Below are 25202 nucleotides of genomic sequence, written 5' to 3' on the forward strand. Positions count from 1 at the left end.
ACACACTTACGTATGTGTATATATATATATATGTTTATATAAAATGCAAAAATACATATATAAATGCCTAGTTGAAAGATTACTCTGAGCCAATAAACATCCATCTTGCTTATAGGCTTATGATGACAACATTCTCTTATTTCTGATAGCACTACTGCAAGTCACGTCTAATCAAATCCACTAATTTAGTGTGAGGAAAAACTCTAAATCACTTTGGAAACACAGGACAGTCACCATAGCATTTCCCTCAAATTAGCTGCTCTAATTTTCCTCTGCTTCACTGAAGGGCAATTATTAATGTTTTTTGTAACTTCAAGAATTCTAAATCAAAGAAAAATCTTCTCTTGTATATAGCATAAAAAATAAGGTTAGTTGTCTCTCAGTCTTTTCAATTACTTGTTAACACAACATTACTAGTATGTTTCTCAAAAACAAAGACTGGACTAGTATATCATCTTCAAAACCATCATATTGTAGAAGCAGAGGTATTATCAGGTATGTGGATAGCATTTTATCCAGAAGTAACTCTGCTTTTCTAACTAAAATTGTTCTTCATTTGGACTTTTATTTTGTATTATTTTAATATCAACATTTTAAAACAATGTGAACTGCCTCAAGATGCATTTGAGAACTAAATGATTAACAAAATGAAGTGATAATAACTTTAAAAGAGGATATCTCAGCTTCAAAAGATGAAAGCAGAGACTATGATCAAAGTCTTAAGGAACCATGAAGAACGTAGAGTGACCAGATGCAAGTTCATCAAATCTTAATATACTAGAATTAGAAAATATCTCTTGAACTTTAAAATAAGTATGATAATTCACAACTTTTTAATAAATAGGTCATGTAAAAAAGATGAAAAACTAAGGTTCATTAGCCTACAAAAACAGGTCAAACATAGGATAGAAAATAACTATATTCAGATAAATAATATCATAGAATTGTAAAATTAGGAGGACTATCTAGCCTAATCTTGTGACTGTAAATTGAGGGAAAAGAGGAAAAGAGGCTTGCTCAGAATAATATTATTTAATGACAACCAAAACTAGGGTTTTCTTATTCCTTATCTAATATTTTTTTGCACTATAAGATACTTTCTCTCTAAATAAGACAATATAAATTTATAAGGGCACTAATTACTTGTGTTGTTGTTTTTAAATCACTAAAATAATTGAACTAAAAAATAAGCTTAAGGTATAATGAGTTTAGTAGTTCTGACTTAAAAAAAACTTTGGTTTTTCCTTTTTTTTTTTTGGTAAGGCAATTAGGGTTAAGTGTTAACAGTCTGAGACCTTATTTGAACTCAGGTCCTGTCAGTGCTCTATCCACTGTGCTAACTACCTTCCTTAATTTTCCTAAAAGAAAAGATTATTAAAAATTTATAAAAATTAGTCCTCATTTTTACTTATTTAGGAATCATCAATGACATTAGATAATAACCTTATGAAATTTTGTTTAGCTGTTTCATGGTATTAGAAAAATATCAGCTGCATTTAATTGGGTAGTTATTATCTCTTTGAATAAAATATGTCCTTAAATAGTTGAATATGTTGGGTAAGGGAAGCTTCAGTGCTTGTGACAACAGCAAAAAGATGGGGCTTGCTAAAAAGCTCTGATTTTGATGAAACAGAGAATATAGAGTTAAAGGCAAATTCATTATTAACTCTATGCTGCAGTAAAAGAAGCCTTCTGTTGAAGTAGGAAAAAACCTTCAAAAATCCATTAGCAACTGCTAATGGGAACTAAGAAGTTAATTTCTGTTTTAAGTATAAATGGTTGTGCCAAAAATGGAGAATAAAAAAAGAATTTTTAAAAAAGGGAAAAGCAATTTCAGAGCATAGTCAATGCTTATGAGATTTATGCATTAAACACCTACATTAGAGGCACTTATGATACAGAAAATAAAATAATCCTTAATCATACATTAGCATATGCAGAGGTGGTACAGAAAGAATAATTGCATAAGAAGAAGTATGCATAAGAAAAGGGAAGGCAATGGAAGTATGCATAAGAAAGGGGAAGTCACTGGCAGTTCAAGGAAATCAGAAAAGGCTTCTTGGAGAAGATGCTGCTTGAACTACACTTTGAAAAGAAAGAGGTGGGGTTTATATGGCAGAAGTGAGGATGAAGAGCAACCCAGGCCTTCCAAGCTTGGTAGACAATCAGTACAAAGGCATGGAGATAGGAGAATTTTTAAAATTTTGATGATAGTCAATAGACACATATTTATATGTGCATATATACATATGTATGGGCATATGTTAGTTTTCAGGAATGCAAATTAGAACAAATTTGTATATTTGCCTAAGATAAAATTAATCTGTCCTTTTAAAAGTGAAAAGTCTATTGAGGATAGAATCAGAGTTTATATTCTTAAATAGCAAGAGACAGTATTTCAAGTCTGTTTTACCCTCTAGAAGTTGTTGGAATGGATTACCAAAAGTTATTGTAAAGTCTTCTCTTGACACATTTAAAAATACGATTGATATTTATCCACTGGAATATTTTATCATTCATAATAGCAAAATGAATTCTGTAGGATTATTATAAACCCATGTGCTTGAGATACAGATAGATAGATATAGATGTGTTCATTTCACATATACTATTACATAAATACACATTCTTATATGCTCACAAATAATTTTTTTTTATCATTTCAGACTAAATTCAATTGATGTGAAGTATCAGATGTGGAAACTAGGCGTTGTTTTCACTGACAATGTAAGCTTATTTTAATAAATCTACTACAAAATAAGATATTCTTTCAATTTAACAATGTCTTTCATTTATAAGATGCAAAACATTAATACAATGTGTATATGTGTGTTTTAAAAATTTCCCATCATCAGTTTACTTAATGAAGTTAATTTCTAAAAAAAATATGACTTAGTTCTTCTCTACTTATTCAGATTGTTTTCAAATGCTAAAAGAAAAAAGGTGATTGTTTACATATGAAAAGAAATCATGATACAAATTAATTTACATTTGAAATGTATGAATACCTTTAAGAAAACATACTTCTGACTTACTGGCAGATCCCAAATGTCTAGAGAAAATAAAAAGAAATTTTTGAAGAAATATTCATTCTGACAAATCACATTTGTTGAAAGGAGAGGAGTATGAAATTATTTTTCAGATCTTCTTAACATAACCTTCTTTTACTAAGAAACATTTTTAGAATAAGCATAGTGTCTTGGAAGATATCAAAGTAAGCATTAAAAAATAATGAACCCATTGGAATATACCTGCTTTAAGGACAAACTATTTTCTCACCCATTTTACAAAATGTGTTTATGGACTTTATTTGGGTATTTTTCTCCATTTTGTTTCCTTTAAACAATTTACATTATCTATGCTACCTGCTTCTTGTCCTGGTTTTGTCAAAAAAAAAAAAAAAGTTATGAAAATACAGCCTGGGCCTACTTCAAAGTCATATCTCTTAATATCTTAATATCTCTTAGATCCTAGGATACTTTATATCAATAGTAGAAGGCCTTTATTTTAGTGCCTGCTCTGTGCCAAGTCTTGGGAGTGCAAATACAAGATTGAGTCCTGCCCTCAAGGAGTTTGCATCGTACTTACAGTCCTCCATGTTGCATTCCTCCCCTGTATCGGGGCCAGAGTTTTTCCTCTTATTCAGATCCTTAAGGGACCCAATCTCTAGTGACATGTAATGTGAGCTTGAATCCTGGCTTTGCTTTTTCCAACTATGTTATCTGGAGCAAGTCCAGCTCTCTGAGACTCATTTTCCTCATTTTAAAGTAAGAGAGTTAGAAGACATGACCCGTAAAACCTCTCTCCAATAATTATGTACATTAGTCTTAGCAGACAGTCTCTTTTAATGTTACTGTGTGATCGTGGGCAAATAATTTCATCTCTCTAAGATATTCCCTTATCTAAAATATAGAGATTACAGGGACAGCAGGTGACTCTGGACAGTACTAGGCTCAGAGACTGGCTGTGTGACCATTGGCAAGTCATTTAACCTTTTCTACATCAGTTTTCTCATCTGTACAGTGGGAATGATAATAGCACCAATCTCCCAGGGTATTTGTTGTGAATCAAATGAGACAATAAATATAAAGTACACAATGCCTAGCACACAGTAAGTGCTATATAAAAATTATCATCAACATCATTATTATGAAACAACTGATAAATGCTGAAGTGAACATTTGATTCCATGCTCTCTTAATAGTTCTTCAATGTTCTTTCCATGACTATTTTCAATCTCCCTAGATTCAAATTTTACCCCTGTATCTTGCCTACTATCTCACCAATGGAAAGTCACTTCACCTTGTCAAAATTCAGTTTCCTGATCTGTAAAATGGGGATAATAATTCCTGCCTCATTTGATTATGCGGATCAAAGGATGATAAGCATGTATTTTACAGTACTCCTTAAAGTATTACATATACATCAACTATTATAAATAAATTCCCCTTCTTGTCCATCTTTCTATATCAAAATATATCTGTAGCCACGTTATCCTCACCAATTCCATTTTTAATTAACTCATATTTAATCCCCAACCTCTCCTCAACATTTCTTTCTATATAGTTAACTGTACTCTTAATTATTATTTCTTATCAATCCTGTCTTTAAAATTCTCTTAAATTCATTGCCCTTTTCACACTTCTACTTCAACTAACTTCACTCAGCTATTCATTTTTCTTTTCTTTTCAGATTATTGTCACGACTTCCTAATTCATATTTCTGCCTATAGGTTCTGGCCTATAATTCACACTTCCAACTTTCTTCTCCTCCTTCCTCCTTCTTCCTCCTTCTTTCTTTCTTTGAAACTACTTTAATCATGTATCCCTCTGCTCAAAAACTTGCATTGCTTCCTCAGTGAATAAGTAAACTATATATTTCTAATCCTGGAATTCAAGGCCCACTGTAATCTGACTCCTCTCTATTTTCCCTAACTCATTCATACACATTATTCTTCATATACTTAGCACATTCCAGTCAAAATAGATATCTCTCAAATCTGAAGGAATTATGAAAAATGCTATCTATCTCAAGAGAAATAACTGATGGTGTCTGAATGCAGATCAAAGCATACTAATAAACTTTTTTATCATTTTTTCTTGTTTTTCTTCTGTGTTTTCTTTCATAGCCTGACAAATGTGGAAATATGTTTTACATGATAGTACATATATAACTTATATCACTTATATCAAATTGCTTGTCTTCTCAAGGAGGGGAGAAGGAAAGAAGAAAGAATTTTGAACTCAAAATTTAAAAAACTAAATGTTAAAAATTGCTTAACTGGAAATTTTTTTTTTAAAAGAAGACAAAATAGACATTTCTTCCCCATTCTCATTTTTCCCTTTCCTCTCCTTGAGTTTTTGTTCACTCTGAAACCTGTCTGAAGTTTACTTCTCCTTTCTTGATATTCCTTCTTTCAGTGCCCAATTCAACTCCCACATTCTCCATGAATCTTTCTCTGATACCCCTTATTCTAATCCACCACCTTAAATTGATCTTAATTTTTAAAAAACATTTTATTATTCACTCATCATACTCTATTCAGATAATATAATTTATAAAAATGTCTTGCACATTAATTTCATGCCAATATATAGACAATATTATTCAGGTATATAGTAGATGCTTAATAGATGATCAAATAAAAATTGCAACCTCTATTACTTTATCAGTTTCTTAACCCCTCAGACCTTCATGTCTGTCCCCAATACTCTACCACTCAGCCTTTCAATGTCACCACTTAAGTCCAACAACTTTTTTTTATTAGTCCTTATTCTCTTTGACCTTTCTCCATCATATTGACACTGAATTTGTATTAATAGTTGTTTACAGATGTTTTTGCTAAATGGAAATTCTTTCTTCCTTTACTTTCCATACCTCTATAGTATCCTCATTTTTCTCCTATTTGTCCTTTCTAAAAATTAGTTGCTCCCTTCCCTTCTTTGGCCTATACCTAAATGTGCATCTAGTCAATGGATCCATCTTCATTCTGCTCTTCTTGCTCTGCTATCCTTTTTCCTACAAAATTTCATTTATTCCATAAGCTTCAATTTTTTCATAGAAGTATTCTATGTTTCTAACAGTTTCTGTTTCAATCTTTCTTCTGCCAGCCTAATTCAAACTTTGATCATTACCCCTATAGCACTGACTCTTAGATTGTCATCTGAAGGCTAGTTTATTTGCTTCCAATATAGGGAGGAGCATGTGAAAAAACAAAACAAAAACAAAACTAAAACCCCAAGCATTTTCTGCTAATCCCTTGGATTTATTGTAGAGTAGTAAGTCAGTAACACTTTTTGACCACCTGTGTGCTATCACTGTAACAAATTCTGAAAAGGACATGAGAATTAACAATTAGTTCTTCCATTCTGAAAATGATTTTTTGATGAACTGGAAGAGTCTGTCTAAAAGAAGGTATAAAGAACAAGTTAACATGACTATATAGCATATTTACTCATATTCTGAAAGAATAATCAAATAAATAATTTTTTTTGGATTTAGATGGCATCAAACTAATGATAAACTAATACTTTTCTTTTCTGTGTTTCTTCTCACTAGTCATTTCTCTATTTAGCCTGGTATATGACAATGTCTGTCCTTGGACATTACAATAATTTCTTTTTTGCTGCACATCTTCTTGACATTGCTATGGGATTCAAGACATTACGTACCATCTTGTCTTCAGTGACACACAATGGCAAACAGGTAAAGTCTTTCCACTTCTTTTTCCACAATAGCTTAAAACAAACAAACAAACAAAATAAAAACAAAACAGTGACTTCTTGATTCAAATAAATGATTTTCGCACTTTGCAAAATGGCTAGCCTGGGATTTGTTCTGACATTTTTGCCAACACAAAACTTTTTGAAGTGACCATTATATATGTGATAAGAATTGCAAGTTGAATCTTGAGTATAACTAAAAGAGACCTTAAAAATAATTTCGTACAACACATTCACTTTATACGTGAAGAAAGCATGGACTAGAAATATCAGGTAATGTGAATAAAATTCATGCTGCTTATTTGTGGTAGAGCCAGGATGAGAACCCCTACCTCCTGACTTCTTAGTCTGTGCTTTTTCTGTGTATCACATCTACTCAGCAGACAAAGGAAGAAAACCCCAAGAAGCTCAGCAGTTTTTTAATAGTTAGTGGGTCAGATATATTCTAATGAGATGATCAATCAGTCCAATTCCCATGATAGCTTAAACTGTTGGTGAACTTCTCCCTAGCATTTGACTTTGGATAAATTTTATTATTCACCAATTTAATTTTACAAATAGAAGTGAAAGGTCAATGAGGGCAGTGCAACTTGTTTTGCCAAGAAATATCCCATCTATTTCCACACTGTGATTTGGGATACCTACCATACAGCATGCAGGAGTATCACTTTTTTGTGAGGAATTTACAGGGCAGTCTTGAAATGGTAACATTTGTGTGGATAAAATGTGGTATTTCTAATGGCCTAAAGTAGTGCATAGTACAGGAATTAGAAGCACATCTTCGAACAACAAAGTTGATTAGAACAGGTGGACTAGGTGTTCTTAACAGCAGAACAACCAACCCAGTAAATTCCCATTCCACAATACCTACAAATGAATTTATATGTAATAGTTTACTATTTAAGCTGAGGAATTTGTACATTTGCCGATACAAAGATGCAGAGAGCAGATTCTCCAAGAAGGCTACCAGAAGAGAATGTCATTTTATATTCATCAAAATGAAATTTGGAAACTGTGATAATAATTCAGATTACCTAATATCTGGTCATTTAAAAGAAGAGGCTTAAAACTTAATCTTTTGAATATCTGTTAATACTATTTTCAGCCAATTCTATACTACTCAATGCTATTCAATACTATTTTCAATCAATGTTAAAACAGTGACTAAATGACTATACAAGAACAAAACCAAAATAATTTTTGTCCCTCCAAAATTTCATTCTACTGAGGAAAAAAACATGATAAATATATCTGGATCTATATAGATAGATATATGACTATCTAGAAATCTCTCTGCCTATGATTAAGGTATTTATATGTATATAAATTATATTATATATATAAAATAATAACAATGTGTATATATAGATATATATGTGTATGTTTGTGTTAATTATGTAGTCAAGTCTTGCATAAAATAATCTTAACAGTTGACTAAAATATAGAAATGGAACCTAAAAATAAATCAATCATCATACTCAGGGTATAAGAGCAAAAGGTGAATATCATACATTGCATATGTATACTATTTGTTTCTTAGATAAATCTAGTTATATTCAACTAGGTAAATATAATTGTGTTCACTACCATTACTTCCTACCATATGCATGTTAAATATTCTGGGCAAATGATTGATGATTTTCATGTGTGTTCAATGTATTTTTTATTGTTTTTTAGCTTGTTCTGACTGTGGGATTACTAGCTGTAGTCGTTTACCTGTACACAGTGGTGGCATTCAATTTTTTCCGAAAGTTCTATAATAAAAGTGAAGATGGAGATACACCAGATATGAAATGTGATGATATGCTAACGGTAAGCTATGAACTTTAGGTTAATCTTGCAGAATTTTCCCATTCACATGTCATGATACTCATTCTATAACCATTCAGTATTTTTCATTTGTATGTCAGTAACCACACAGAAATCTGAACTGTCATTATTCAGGAAAAACCATTGTACTCTAATGAATTTATAGATTATTCAGGAAAAAATAGTTCTTACAATATTTGAGGAAGATAGCGACAGGGTTGATGTAAGGGAAAATGCTTAATAATTAGGGAGCTCCAAAAGTGACTTCTTGGATATGAGTTTTCATTTTTTTTTTATGGTTGAGTTGAATTAGGTAGTCATTGAGGTCCCTTCTGACAATTAAGTACTGTCATTATTGATTTCTGAATTTAGATATAATGAAAAACAAACTTGAATCCTCCATGATGACTAGAACTCTGCAGAATTTGAGGACACCAAAATATACAAATGTATTTTCTAAAATTCCATGAAAAATGAATATAAATACTGCTAATTTTTCAATTAAAGTTTGCTTTAGGAACATAAATTTAAAATTGGGAATCCTTTGGAGGTCATCTAATCCAACATCCACATTTTAAAGATGAAGAAACTGAGACTGAGGGAAGCTAAATGGTAGTAAGACAAGAAGGAAGGAAGGAAGAAGAAGAGAAAGGAAGGAAGAAACAAAGGAATGAGGACTTATTAAGTGTTTACCATATGATAGTCATTGAGCTAAAGGATGGGAAAAAATGCAAACAATAAGAAAGATAAATCTAATTATTACCATAAAATACTATGTATTAGCTCTTATTAAATTAGGCAAAATTAATTATTAAGCATTTTTTACATGTGAAACATTATGCTAGGCCCTAAAGGTCTATTCTTTAATTCTGGTGTTCTAAAAATAATAGTTTAACATTTACAAAGTGCTCTACAGATAGTACTTCATTTTTTTAAATTACAAGAACCCTGGGGAAAAAATGTTATTATTATTTTAGAGTTGAAGAAACTGAAGAAGACTATTTAAATGCCTTGTTCAATATCATATAGCTAATAAGTGTTTGAGACCATATTTGACCGTGAATCTTCTCAGTTCTAAGTCCAGTATTCTATCTACTAAGCAAATTCTGCTATCCTACTTTCCTTTCTATTTATTTTTATCTAAAAAAAATTCACTTGAAATCGTACCATTGAATAAATTATTTATTCTTTTTACTTAAATATGCTAAGTTCCCAATAGTTCATTTGATTCAGTAATGTGAGCCACTAAGAGAATCCTTCTTTCCCTGCTACCTCACACTCTTACCAATTACTTCATTTTCTTTCAAACATTTTTGCTATTTTTTGATTATTGAGTGAAAATATTATTTCATAAAAGGATGGAAATAGATTAGGGTATTCACTTAATTTTCTTCATCATATAACTTATTCTTACATCAATTGAAAAGGATAAGTTCACATTTTTAAAGCAGAACATGCCTCTGTATTGGCTTTCCTTAAGCCAATGTCAAGATTTCCTTAAGAGAGATACTTTACTTTCAGACTATGTGGCTAATTAATTGTGTTTAGTTACCTGCTAAGCATAAAGAGTCTTTGAACCTTCCTGTATTGATATGACTTCAGGAAATGCAAATGCCATGTCACAAGTAAAAGATAGGACTAAAAAAATCTAATTCAAAAACTAATAAAAATCATCAAATAAATAAATGATATTTTTCACTCTGTTAGCTATTTATTTGAGTGAATATTAAATAAAGAATTATCTAATAACGAAATTATTGTTGGGGTCCTTGACTAGTCTGAAAGTCAGAGGTCTTACAAATGAGCAAATCAGTTCTCCTACCATCCCTCTCTATTCTTTACCCTTCGAGGATTATAATTGGTTTGGAGTAGGATAAAGGAATAGATACATGTTAAAATTCCCAAACGATTGGGAACAGCCTTCCCATACAGCAAAGCAACGATTTGAGATATTTCTCTGTAGCTGTCAGACTGTTAGTATTAATTGTTGAATGTAAGATCCTTGAATTAAGGAATTGTTTTTCATTTCATCTGTTTTTAACTGTTGTGTGATTCATGTCTTCAAAAAAACAACAAAAACCAAAAACAATTTGTATTTTACTGGAAGGAATAAGGTATGTACAGAGAAGCAAATATCAAGTCAACTGATGCAGTTTCTGGGGTGGGAAGGTCAGTAGCATTTGGAAGAATAAGGAGAAGCCTACTAGATAGGAGATAGCATATGAACCAAGCATTGTCGTAAGCTACCAATTTCATGAAATAGAGATGAAAAAGAAGTGCTTTCCAGACATGGTGGAAATAATCACTTTTACAAAACCCTCCAAAAGTGAAGTTAGATTCTTATGTACAGGGAAAAGCAAGTAGATTTGTTTAACTGCAATGTAGAATATGTGAAAAGAGAAATATACAGGAAACCTGGGAAGGTAAATAGAAGTTAAATTGTAAAGGACTTAGAAATGCCAAACAAAGGAATTTCTATTTTATCCTTAAGCCAATAGGAAGCCATTTTTGTTTCAGGAAAAAAGTGGCATGATCAGAATTGTATTCTGAAATATCATTTTGGCATCTCTGTGAAGAATGGTGAGAAAAGGAAAGTTTTGAGGTAGGGAGACTATTGTGACTCTGTGGCTATAGTCTAGGAGAAAGATAATGAAAGGCTAAAGGAGGCCATTAGCCTATGAATGAAGAGAAAATTAGAACATCCCTGTGGTTCCATATAGTTTTATCATTTTGTCTGTCATCTTTGTCTAACAAACAGTCTTTAATTTGAAAAAGGGCTTTAAAGGTCATTCAGATAATCCCCAAATGTACATTGTATATGTGCATACTCTTATAAGTATTGTATTGGTCTTTTTCATTTATTACTTTTTTCTTTATTAGCTCAAAAAAATTAAACTATTAGTACCTAAAAATTGTATTAAAAAAAAAAAAAACCTATCAACCAGTATTGAACCTGTTGGTTTGTTGCTTAAAACTAAGAACCTAGTTGACATAAAGATGAACACTAGATACATGACTTGGTCAAGATGATTAATGGCCTTTAGAATTTGAACAATGTACCCTAAAGAAGAGAAACTTTTTATTAGAGGGATCTTCTGCAGAAATGAGTTCAGATGACACAAAATAGCTGAAAAAATTCAACATGAGAAACAACTTAGCAGACAAATGCTATCATTATAGAAAATAAATGTCAATTTATGATAAATATACTTCATTCTTCCATCTTGAAAATTTCTTATCTATACTTTGTGTATATGTATATATTTCCAAGTACTAGTGAACTACTTTGTGTTTTTTTAAATAAAACTATCAATCACAAGATCAAAATCAACTTTGACATCTCATAAAGTAGATGCTGATTTAATTGTTTTGTGCTAATCATGTTGCCAAGAACACATTGACTGATTTCACAGTTTTCTAAGTTCTTAGCTTTTCATAGCTAAATATTCCAACAAAAGACAACAGAGGTTCTAGATGATCTGTAGTAATTAAATCTTCTTTTCAGAAGTGTAGCGTATTTGCCACTTGCCCTTCTAAACTTAAAAACAACAGTTGCTCATCCATTTCTCTTAAGAAAGTACCACATAGAAATATTTTACTTTTGAGAATCAGAAGAAAATAAGTGAATTCTAGAAATTTATCAAGAGCCTAATGGGGAGAAATACTACAGTAGTGGTGAAGAGCTTCAGTTAACCGACATCTGCTGCAGCTAAACTCTGCCAAAGCAGAACAGCCAATAATTTAGTGAATTGCCTTAGTGATAATTTTATTTTCAAATGGTCAAGAACCTAATAAGGAGAACTACTATTCAGAATTGATTTTTACTAGTCAAATGAAGCAGTGGGATCCTTTTAATTACACCATGTAGTATTTTCTATAGAGGAGAGAAAATCCAGAAATATTCTGACCTGCATCCTAGATTTTGGGTGAGAATTTTTCAGTGTTCAGAGAAAAAGATAGGTAGCCTCCCTTGAACTAAAAGTCAATGGGGAAAGTGAATTCAGGATGGATGAGTTGTTCTTAAGAGGGAAATTCGAAAGATATAGGAAAAAACAGTTCTGCTAATAATAAAAAGGAAAACTAAAACTGAAAGTTATTTGGACACCCATGGATTTTATCAATCAATTTAGATAAAAAAAAATAAAGAGAAAATGAAAGCAACAGCAGGCAACAAAGAATAAATACAAAAGTACAGGGCTATTGGCATTTTCCTATAAGAATAATGTCAAGAATGCTAAAACTAAGACTAAGTGCAGGCTATCGAGAAATGCTAAGGACCACAGAAAAATGGTACTCAAAAAAAAAAAAAAATCTAGTCAGGAAATAAAGATCATAGAAAAAATCATTTACTATTCAGAGCAGATTGATGATAAAATAGATTATCGAGAAAATTCAGAACCACTTAGTTCTTACTTTGTTTATTTTTTCTCTCTCAGGGAGAATAATCTTTGGACTGGAAAGACTAGACCAAAAATGACTAAGTGGGAATAGATAGCTAAGATAAGTTGAATGATGACATTAAGAGAATACTAACATGACCTGATTCAGGCAAGCTACATCCCACCACTACTACTAAATTCGCGCACTAACCCTAACCCTAACCCACCAAACACAAAGAACTGGCAGGTATGATTGTTGAGCCACTATCAGTAAACATTGAAAGACAATTAGGCAAAGGTTACAAGACTAGAGAAGTGAAAATATTGTTCAATTTTCAGAAAAGTGGAAACCACAGACTAAGACTAGAGAATTTGTCTTTGATTCCAGGCAAAATTCTATAATGTCTTCTAAAGGGGATAATTAGAAAACATCTAAATAAAGGAACAGTGATCATAAAAGGCCAGCTTAACTTACATCAGACTGATATGACAATAACTTCCATTATTGATAGGGTTACTAGAGTGGTAGATAAGGGAAATGTCAATGATATTTTTTGCAAAAATTAAAAAAAATATGATAGACAAATTGAAGAGATGCAAGCTAGATAAAAGGAGAGATGTATTATTTTGAAAATGATGGAATGACCAAGCCCAAAGCTTATTTTTGCCCCATCCCCAAAAGCTTTTGAAGATTTTATAAGCACATTTTCTGTCATAATGTTATATCTGAATTCATGGCCATTAGTTCTACCAAAAAATATGAAAGTATTTCTGCTGAGTTTATCAGCTTATCTCTCATCCCTGTGTCAGAGACTCTCCAATCATATAGAATTGTTGATATCCAGGTAACATGATAATTCCCATATTTATTTTCCAAGAAGAAAGGGGAAAGTTGGAATATATCATCTCTTGAGAAAATTCCTAATTTGATCTAATGGAATTGGGTCATGGCAAAAGACAAAGTTTTCCTTCCAATGCAGTAGATCTCTCCCCTTTCTCATGTTCAAGAGAAGTTTCACTGTATAATTTAGGGGAATATGCCCTGATCCTCTGACCAGTCTTCCAGTGATTTAGGGGAATCTGTCATTGGGATTGTTTCCCTAATATCTTAGTTCCAATAAAGTCAAGGAAAATATCCATTCTTGGATTTCTAAACTCTACTTATACAGTATTCCATCTTTGACTAATGGAATGCATCACTCACACATGATATATCTATTACTTCTGGCAAAATTATTTTTTTAAACTCTTGCATAGAAAAATACCCAAATCTACATTTAATCTTGATTCTCAATTGCAGTGCAGTATTGTCCATTTTGCTCATCAGAGTCATCATTTTATTAAAGACCAACCCTACCTCACATTGGAATATGGACTATCTCAAACTGATATCCAGTAATTATTCCCTGTATAAATTATTTTCTGACAATTTTTAATATTCATATCAATGATAATTTATATAGAACATCCATAGAGGCTAGAACTGATCTAGATAGACTATCCTACTATCCTTCAACACTCATATACTCTTCTCAAAACTTACATGAACACCCTAACATTTATGTATAGTTTCTGCTCTAAATATCATTAAACTCTGTTTAATTATTGGCAAGGTGATAATGTTTCACTGTTGACACAATTGGAGGGTCATATGTTGTTCTACAATGCCAATACTTAACAATTACACTGGTGAGCTAAACAGTTTAATCAAATCCACTATAGCTCAGAGGCATCGAAGTTATAAAAAGCATCAAATAAAACCTTATACTAATAAATATAACATTACATAACATACTAACATATACTAATAGTCACAAAACATGATATTCCCAATGCCAATATCAAGTAACAAAAATTAACATTCATAAATGCTTAAGTATTGCATAGAATTTGAAAAATTTGAAAACATGAACATGAAGCAAAAATTCCAACATAGGACAAAACAAAACACCATATCATTCAGAGCATTTGGTATATAATTATCAAAACTATTTAAAATAAATTTTGAAACTCATTTAAAATATCAAAATCATAATTAATCCTTTATACTAAGTATATGGCAAAGTCTTGAGCAATACTACAACAAAATAAATAAAACCAACAGAAAATAGTTAGACTAGGATAAGATTCCTACTTTTGACACTAGGGATCATACCAGATTTAGCTTATAGTCTGGGTGGCAGCTTAAAGGCCTAGGTTAACTATGTTTTATATATATATATGAATGGCTTGATTATGCCCCTACATCAAGAGCTGAGGACAGAATTTTACAAGACATTCATTTGTTTCATAACTATACTCATAAGGGCAGAATGAATATTAACTTGGGATTTGTGGTCTCTCCTACCATACCAAAAGTCTACAAATATCTTATCAAAGGCTTTGAGGAGTATTTGCAGAGGTAGTTTTTGTGCCATTCAGATATAGTCTCCACAACTGAGCTATACATATAAGAATTTCATTTATTTTGTTTAAAAATAATTTTTCCTGGAGAAAGGGAGAGGGGCAAGATAAATTAGCTTCACAGTCAAGTAGTGTCTTATTGATTTTTTTCCCCCTCAAACTGAATTTGGCTGATCACCAACTGTGTATAGAGAAAATAAAATCAAATTGATACATGAGTGAGTATCACTTATATTTAAATAAATTTATTGTTGTTGCTCGGTCATTTTAGTTGTGTCCCACTCTTTATGACCCCATTTGAGGTTTTCTTAGCAAAAATACTACAATGGTTTGCCATTTTCCTTCTCCAGATCATTTTACAGATGAGAAAACTGAAGCAAACAAAGTTAAATGGCTTTCCCATGATCACAGAGCTAGTAAATGTTTGAGGACAGATTTTAATTCAAGAAGGTGGGTCTTCCTGACACTAGACCCAATTGCTCCACATAGTCAACTCTAAAAAGAAATATATTTAATCAAAATTTCAAGTATGTTCAAAGATTTTTATGAGCCAATATGGTTATCTAAAAATGAAAGGAAAGAAAAGGCATATTATTTCTGGCTTTTTAAAAAACATAAATAAAAGACCCTTATGTATAAAAATATGAATAACTGTTCTTTTTTTGGTGGCAAAGAAGTGGAAATTGAGGTGATGTCCATAAATTGGGAAATGGATGAACAAGTTGTAGTATATGAATCCAATGGATTATTACTGTGTTGTAACAAATGATGAAAGGAATGGTTTCAAAAAAACCTGGGAAGACTTGTATAATTAAAGTAAAGAAAAGTGAGCAAAATCAGCAGAACAGTCTATACTGTAACAGCAATATTGTAAAGATAATTAGCTTTGAAAGATTAATAACTTCTATTAATATTAATAACTAATATTATGAGCAATATTCTACTACAATTCCAAAGGTTTCATGGTGAAACATGCTATCTGCCTCCGTCCAGATAGAGAATTGATAGATTCTGTGCCAAATAACATTTTTTTCTTTTCTGTAAAATCCCACTTAACTAATTCACTGATTATTCTATATATTTTCTCTATGAAAAGCTGAATACTTGTGATTAGATTTGAATTCAGAAGAGTCCAGATGATGAAGTCCAGAGCACTTTAATACATACAGAATTATTTTGTGATCATGGGCAAGTCATTTATCCTCTCATAACTTTAGGCAACTGAAACTCTAAGTTACATATGAGTTTTTGAAATGCTATGTATGGAGGGAGTTTATATGAGTATTTCCAGCACTGATAAAATCCTGGGACTATACCAAATGTATATACATGCATACATATATACAAACTTACATGCCTTCATATATATCTGACCAAATGTTAATTTTAACATATTGCAGATATTCTAGTCAATTGGACATATCCATTTATAAAATTATCTATATTGTTGAATTAAAGTTAAGTGAAGATGTGGAAAATTCAAAAGATTTTCTCATCAACAGAATTTGCTTAACTTGGCAGTAAAATATTCTAAAAATAGGATTTATTTCTGCTTAAATATGTGCAACCCAGTACTACAGTGTAGAGAGCACTAGATCTGTAGTCAGAAAGATGTGAATTTAAATTCAGCCTTACGATCCTTATTAGCTAGGTGACCGTGAGCAAATTACTTCAACTCTATTTACCTCAGGTTCTTCCTCTGTAAAATGGGAATAATAATTGCATGTAACCCCCAGGGTAGTTGTGATAATCAACTGATAATAATTGTAAGATGTTTTGTATTGCTGTCTGGCATATAGTAAGCACTATATAAATGTTAGTTATTATTCTTATTGCCATATGTCTACTTATATTTGTTTAAAGACTGTCCAGCCTTATTCCATATTATTTACCCCCCATTGACAATAGGAACCAGTAAAATTAACCTTGTTGCTATTTTTCATATGAAGCCCTCCATCTCCCTTCTCCTACAGACTCCATTGAATCACCCCTTATATAGTTTTCCTAATTCTATCCAGCAACCAGTGCTTCCTCTTCCAAATCATCTTGTACCTTTTTTGCATATGTAGCTGTGTATATATCCTTCTTAGCTATACTCTAAATGTCTTGAGTGCATTATTTTTATTTTGTCTTTATATTCCTAAAACTTACCACAGTGTTTGGCACATAGGAAATGCTTATTAAAGCTTGTGGTTGATTAAAGTCACATATTTTAAATAGGCATTGTCTGTGACACATACTTTAAAATTATTCATACACATTTGCAAAGGTAAATATAGGCAAACACTATAATAAGAACCATTTCTAAGAATGTTTATTGCCATGTTAAGCAAATTCAATAAGTATTAAATATTTTCTTTGAATTGATTTTTATATTTTCCACTTAACATTTATTATATATTACAGATAATTCATATATAGCTATTTTGTGCAAAGAACTGAAAAGGGTCTCCATATTATCATTTTTAAATAAAGGAAACATTTGAAATGCATCCTTTAGACTGCATATATACTATTTGTACCCATGTTACATATGTACATATGTGAACATAAGTTTAATCCAATCATAGAGATTTCTTTTCTCTTCTCTCAAGACCCTATTCTCCTCACAGTTTTGATGTATTCATATGTGCATTAGAATGCTTCATCTCTGAACCACAACACCAACGTGAATAGATGCTTTCCATTGTTTTTGTCAGTTGGGTCTTTTTTATTTCTTACATTTTTGTTAAGTATAAATTCCACTCCACCCTATTAAGTAGAAATATCCCTCCCCTTGTGTGAAGTTGTTTCTGTATATTATTTAAGTGTGACAATTTTTATACATGCAAAAGTAGATAAATGAGGAGCATGTTTGAAGCATACATATAGGCACATATATATGCATAGATCTAGATGCTGTTTAGGATAAGATTTTGAATACATTTTATTAGTAAAATCTATAATTCTTGTGTTTGTGGTTCTGTGCATGATTCTTTCAAATTATATATTCATTTTGAATGAGTATGTATCAAGGCATTTTTTCAGTTTTCTTAATCAATATATAAATTTTCATGTTTTTTCAGCAGATGGCACTGTGGTATTCAGTTTGACAACCTTAGTGCCTGAATCCCGAATGGATTTTTAATTTTTTTGTTGTTGTGGCTGTTGAGGCTAAGATTCTAATTAAATCAGCAGTATACTGATAGAATTTTAACCTCCCTTCAAGAAGATAGAAAAAGAAATAAAAATGAGCTTTTGTCAAAGCATGATTCTAGAAAACTAAGGAAGATAGGTAGTTATCAGGTTTGAGTCACTTTTGGCCTACTGAGGAATCATTTATTAATTATAGCAGGTGCTACACAAAAGAGCTAAGAAGAAAGAGCATATTGGCTATTGGGTATCAATATTGCTTTCTAGAATCAACCTTTCACCAGACCTCAAAAGAGATAATGATAGCCTGAACTGAGGTGGTAACTATGTGACTGAAGAAAAGACGTTGCAAAATGTTGCAAAGTTGATGAGAAAGATGTTGCAAAGTTAGAAGTGACAAAATTTGTTAATGTATTGTACATGTAGAGTGGGGGCAAGCATACTGAAGAATCTAAGTTATATCGAGATTATGAATTTAGGAGATTGGAATGCCTTTGACAAAAGTAGGGAAATTTGGAAGGAGAGAGGATTTGAGGAGGAAAGATAAGTTCAGTTTTGAACATGTATTAAGCTGATAAGAGCAAAAATGTGTTCAGAAATAATGATAAATGTTTGGATAAATATAGTGGCCAGACTGTCAAAGGCTTTGAGGAGCACAACTCCATACAGCCAAAGATTGCTTTCTTTTTTGTCTCTGTATCTCGTGTCTAACAAAATGCCTAGTATAAAGTAGGCAGTTATTATATGTTTGCTGAATAATTGGATTGATTGTTGATTGTAGGACTTGGAAGTTATTTATATGGGCAATAGTGGATACTAATTGTGCCTGATCTCCTACTGCTGAGGTAATGAGATAAATATACAGGCATTTATCCACTGTATATATTGCTAGATCGCTATAAATCTCACAGTTCTTCCAGTTGCCCTCTCCTATCCCTTACACTTTTCTCCTAAGCCATTTTCCTGTATTTTTGATGTTTACATAAGAAAAGGAATTATGTTACAGTTCAGAGCTAGAAATTTGGAACAATACCTCTGTATTTTATTCCATAACTTAATCATGTGAGGTAATATTTGTAAAACATTTAACACAGTGCATATAGTAGGCACTAAATATTAATTCCCTTTTGTTTTCTTTCCCTCTTGTTTTTTGATGTTTATGTTTCATACATATTATGATATATATGCATCTCTGTCTTCCACATCTGGTTTTTAAATTTTCTTTCTATTGTATGACCATTCCCTTTAACATTCCTTAATTTATTTTTCCCTTTTTTTCTTTATTTTAAAACTTAAATAGAAAAAAAAAAAAGAAAGAAAAACAAGCAGAAAAAGGAAAAAAACATTGTCCTATGCACAGCAGAACATATGAGAGGATTCAAAATATGTAACAATGAATTTCCATTTCAGGAAAGCATATATAATAATAAAACACATTGTATTCAGAGCTCTCTATCTTTGCTTCCTTGTAGGTTTTTTCATTTGTTCTCTTGTGAACTTTTTACTTTATTCTTTATTCCCCTTCTCTCCCACTTCCCCCAAGGAGACTATAATTAAGCACATATATATTTATATTTACATATATATATGTATGTATATATATATGTGTGTATACATATACACATATATGCATACACATACATTTGCATACCCACATAGACTCCCCCCACATAAATATATGTATACACACATATGTTCACATACATTTAAATGCACACACATTTATACACATTATCTCTTGTTTCTTATCCCTGCTAACTCTTCTATTTTACTTCTAATCTGCTAAATTCCCTTGCTATTAATCACCTCCCCCCAAGAATTCCTCACATATCCTCTTCATCCCCTTTCCTCCCATTTCTTTCTTTCCCATTAATCTACATACCTTATCTCACACCCTTTAATCTGCCTACCTTTCTGATCCCACCTCATCTTGTTCCTTCTCACTCTTATTTCTTTGTAGATTTTGGAGGGTACTATACCTTTTTGAGGATGTGTGAATGTATGTGTGTGTGTGTGTGTGTGTGTGTGTGTATGTGTGGTGTGTGTACGCACACACACATGTGTGTGTTTCCCTTTTTAATCCATTTCAAATATGAATAAGATTTCAGAACTACCAGCTCTCCTTCCCCACTTAATTTCTCTATGTTGCACTTTATTTTTAATACTTAGAAAACTTCAGTAGTTCAATTAAAAAGAACTAAATATGGTCTTCACTTAATTATCTTAATATCCCAAATGCTTTGGAGCCAAGATCATGGTAAGGCATTTTTCATTTCATTTGCAGTGAGACAGAAGGTGCTAAGAAAGACTGCAGAATCACATTTTGTATAAAATATAGCAGAAGGCAAAAGCCAAAAGTGTCACATTTACAAATATTGAAATCAGAGGAGTTGATAGTAAAATATAAACTCTAAAACACTTCTTTTCCAGAAATTTGATTAGGACTATGGTTAGAGAAACCTATAGATGGAGTTGTGTATGGAAACAGATGGCCTTTTTTTTGAGGAGTAGGGAGACATAATTAATAGAGTGCTACATTTGGAGTTAGAATGATAGGTTCAAATTCTGTCTATGACCTTAGACAAGGAACTCCAATATTTAAGATCTTTTTAGAGGATATACTATCATAATATATGTAAAGCATTTTACAGCACTACATAAATATCAATTGTCACTATTATTTTTTACAGTGCTATATGTTTCATATGTATGTTGGGGTACGTGCTGGTGGTGGTATTGGGGATGAAATTGAAGATCCAGCAGGAGATGAATATGAGATATATCGAATCATCTTTGATATCACCTTCTTCTTTTTTGTAATTGTCATTCTTCTGGCCATCATACAAGGTATGTGTCCATGTTTCCTTATACTTCATCTATACTGAAACTGAAGATTATCTTTGAATTTCATCATTAAGAAATTCATCAAAATTTGCTGTGTTTGTATTAGGCTTTTAAATTATTTCTGGCTAAGTCATATATCCCATTGTACACTTGACATGAACAAAATGTATATTACCCTTTAAAAATGGTTCTATTCAAGGTATATGCTAGATTAGATATCTTACTCCATTTTCTCTGCAAATTCCATTTTCTACAGTGAAACCTCATTATTATGTTTCTCTGGAACCAGGTCTTAAATGTGAGAAAATAGGATGAGAAATTAAGCTGCAGAATCCCAGCTATGTTTTCTGATTCACTCAGTTGGTGACATGTAAAGGCATTTGAAAGATTTTTGTGTAGAAAGCAGACAATATTTCTTATTAATGATTTAGCTAAAAGAGCTGTTATTTTATTTTAAAGTAAAAAATTGGAAATATCACTAGCAAAGATTGCTTAGCAATAGCTCACTTTTTAAAAAGCATTTCTACTCACAGCAACCCTTCAAAATAGGTAGCACATTGTTATTATCTCATTTTTCAAATGAAAAAACTAAGTTCAGAGTAACGAAGGGATTGCCCAAAAAGTCAACAGTGAGTATGTGATAGACTTTGGAATTGAATCCAGTTTTGACTTGTAGTGATCTTTAATCCACAATACTACAATGATTATTTTTTCAAGATTATGAAATGACAGTAGTTATAATTTATAGTCCTTAACCCAACCACATATGCCAGATTAGAACATAAATTCCCTTCCCTTAACTTCTAATTTGAGATACACTTCTGGAAACTCATTAAAAATGTTTAGACTAGTAGAGGCAGGTAGGTGTCTTAGTAGCTATAGTGCTAGGCCTGGAGTTGAAAAGACCAGAGTTTAAATGCAAGTCTATTCATTTAACTAACTAATTTAACTAACATGAGATCCTGGACATGTGTCTTATGTGTCTGCCTCAACTTTCTGATCTGTAAAATGTGGATAATAATAGTACCTAGCTCTCAGGATTGTTAGGAGGATCAAATGAGATAATATTTACAAACTACTTTGCAGTCTTAAAACATATAAATGCTATCTATCTTTTATTATTATGAGTACATTATAGTACAGTACAGGAGAACTTTATGAAGTATATCTTCTATAACCTAAAAGAACTCATTAATATAGCTTCTCTTCTAGAAGCAGGAAATGTACTAATCATAGATATGTATGTAGGGTATGCCAAATGTGCTAAAGAACACCCTACCATGTGCCAACAGTTCTTTCACTTTGATGATGCTTCCCAGGACAAGGAGCCTCCCAAGGATCTTAAGCACCTTTCCCAGGCTGTAGGGACTTTTGGTTGTTAGAACCACTGCTGCTAATCCTATTTCCTTCTTCCATTCATGGATCACTTTCCCTCTGCCTCCTGCAGGCTCTGCTCTATTAGCAAGAAGTTCTATTTGGTGCTTGACCAATACTCCTATGCCCCTGTTTAAGACTCTCCTCAGAATCATCTCATTGGCTCTGGTGGTCCTGCTATAAAGAGGAACACAATTCCTATCATTATCAGGCAGGTTATCTGCCCTGAATCCAAGAATCTCATACAGGAAATTGTAGTCAAGTCAGAAACAAATCAATCATATATTTTTTCCCTTTGATTCCTCTGGCCACTTTGTTTTCCATAGTTCAACTTGTAGTCTGTAGTCCTAGGTTCTTGTTGGTATGGAAAAAGAAGAGAAAAAGGAATTTCTCTTTACCAACAACAACTCTTCTACATATATCTTGGGATCCTATCCTATCTTCTCCAGTCTTCTCATGTAACTTATCCCCTCTATCAGATCTTTTTGGGAGGCTAATCATTATCTTCTCCCTATCTACTTCTTTATTCCTTGCAACTTGAAAACAAGTTCAAGTGTTTCCCATGATTAAAGAATTATCACTAGACTTTACCATCTCCATTAGCTATCATTAAATATTTCCTTAACATTGCTCAGCAAAATGTCTGAACTCATTGCTTTCATGCTTTCCTTTTAACTTTCTTATGAACACTTGACATTCCGGTCTCTAGACTTTTTACTCAACTAATACTTCTTTTTCCAAAGTTACCAATTATTTAATTTATATTTCTTGATCTCTATACAAATTTGACACTGCTGATTAGCCTTTCCTCAAACATATTCTCCTCTCTGAATTTTTGCGACACTTTTTTTTCAGTTGTTTCCAACTCTCTGTAAGCACATTTGGGGTTTTCTTGATAAAGAGACTGGAATAGTTTGTCACTTCCTTCTCCAGCTCTTTTTTTTTTTTTTTTTAACAAATGATGCACTGAGGGAAACAGTGACTTGCTTAGGGTCACACAGTTATTAGGTGTCTAAGGCAAGATTTGAACTTATGAAGAAGAGTCTTCCCAACTCCAGGCCTAGTACTAATTGTTCCTTCTCATGGGATATTATCCATGTCACACTCCCAGACTATGTAATTTCCCAAGTCTTTCTGTCTTGAGTTGATTCTTTCAGTAGTCTCTCACTTGATGATATCATAAATTTCTATGGATTTAATTATCTCCATACAGATGACTCCTAGATCTATATATCTAGTCCAATTTCTCTCCCACATTTTGGGCCCACAAAGTTATCTGATATCCATTTTGTTTGTGTTTTGTATGTATCTACATAATATCCCAGCAATAGGTTGTGTTTGTTGGGGATGGGAATTTGTACTATATTATTTTTAACTTGTATCTCCAGTGCCTAGCACAATGCTTGACATAAGGGAGTCAACTAGTAAATGTTTCTTGGTTGAATAAGTGATTGAAGACAAAAAATCAAAATGTTTAAATTTGAAAAGGATGTGCCTCTGGTCTCCAGTCCTTCTTGGCCCAGGGCAGAGCTAAGGGGAATGGTATCTGATTGGAAAGAAGATGTTTTTAGCAAAACCAAACAAATAACAACAACAACCAACTAATAACACATTGAACCTGTATTTTAGGGTAAAGGAGCTGGAGAAGATTTGATATACAGGACTCCTTTTCAAAGTAGTTCTTGTTCTGTTTTGTTTTGTTTGTAAAGTTTAATTGTCAAGTTTTAAAATCAACTTAATTAAAATTTGTTTTCTTTAACAATACAATAATAGCCATTATATTGAACTTTAGTGTTTGTAAAATACTTTTACAAATATCTCATCTTTGATACAACAAACTTAGGAGGTGAGTATTTTAATTATTCCCCTTACAACTAAAGAAACTGAGGCTTAACAAGGCTAAGTGACTTATCCATCATTTCATAGTTATTAAGTATATGAAGTAAGATTTAAACCTGGACTTCCTAACTCCAAATCCAGTGCTCTATCCACTGTACCATATATCTATCTCTAGGCAATGAAAATAATGGCCATTATGACTTGAGTATTTAATAAAATGTTAACCTTTAAAAGATTAAAATCTAAAATTCTCTGGATATAAACTGTAATAAGATGTACTATATATGCCTGTGGTACTATTAACAAATAATATTTTAGTCACTGACCTAAATGATATCTGTATTTTCAGATTTCTGTATTTTCAGAAGTTAATTTGCATTTGATCATTTCTGGATAGGACCAGCAGGTTCAAAATTCATTTCATTATTCCCTTGTTGATGAAAGTTAAGCATTATCTTTATTTAATGCCAGGTTTAATTATTGATGCCTTTGGTGAATTAAGAGACCAGCAAGAACAAGTTAAAGAAGACATGGAGGTAAGAAATTATATTGTTATTTCTCTTGACTATATTTGTAGGTCATTTGTTACTTGTCTTTTCATTAGTGAAAGAAACATGAATGTAAGGTAGAGAAAATATATGGCAATTTTGTTTTACTCTCCCATTGATCTTAGTTTCTAGAAAGGAGAAAAAAGTAATGA

At 31.9% G+C, this 25202-nt stretch overlaps 1 protein-coding gene across 17 annotated transcripts in view; it reads left to right on the forward strand.

Moving 5' to 3' along the window:
* Positions 1 to 25202, forward strand: part of RYR2 (ryanodine receptor 2) — a 712857-nt gene that overhangs the window by 683230 nt on the left and 4425 nt on the right. For all 17 annotated transcript variants that reach the window (XM_031968518.1, XM_031968517.1, XM_031968521.1 and 14 more), the window contains 5 exons: positions 2667 to 2727; positions 6559 to 6705; positions 8400 to 8534; positions 21136 to 21292; positions 24974 to 25038. In XM_031968518.1, the coding sequence (XP_031824378.1) occupies positions 2667 to 2727; positions 6559 to 6705; positions 8400 to 8534; positions 21136 to 21292; positions 24974 to 25038 (565 nt within the window). The remainder of the gene's footprint in view (positions 1 to 2666; positions 2728 to 6558; positions 6706 to 8399; positions 8535 to 21135; positions 21293 to 24973; positions 25039 to 25202) is intronic.

This window comes from Sarcophilus harrisii, chromosome 4, assembly GCF_902635505.1.
Source record: "Sarcophilus harrisii chromosome 4, mSarHar1.11, whole genome shotgun sequence".
Taxonomy (NCBI): domain Eukaryota; kingdom Metazoa; phylum Chordata; class Mammalia; order Dasyuromorphia; family Dasyuridae; genus Sarcophilus; species Sarcophilus harrisii.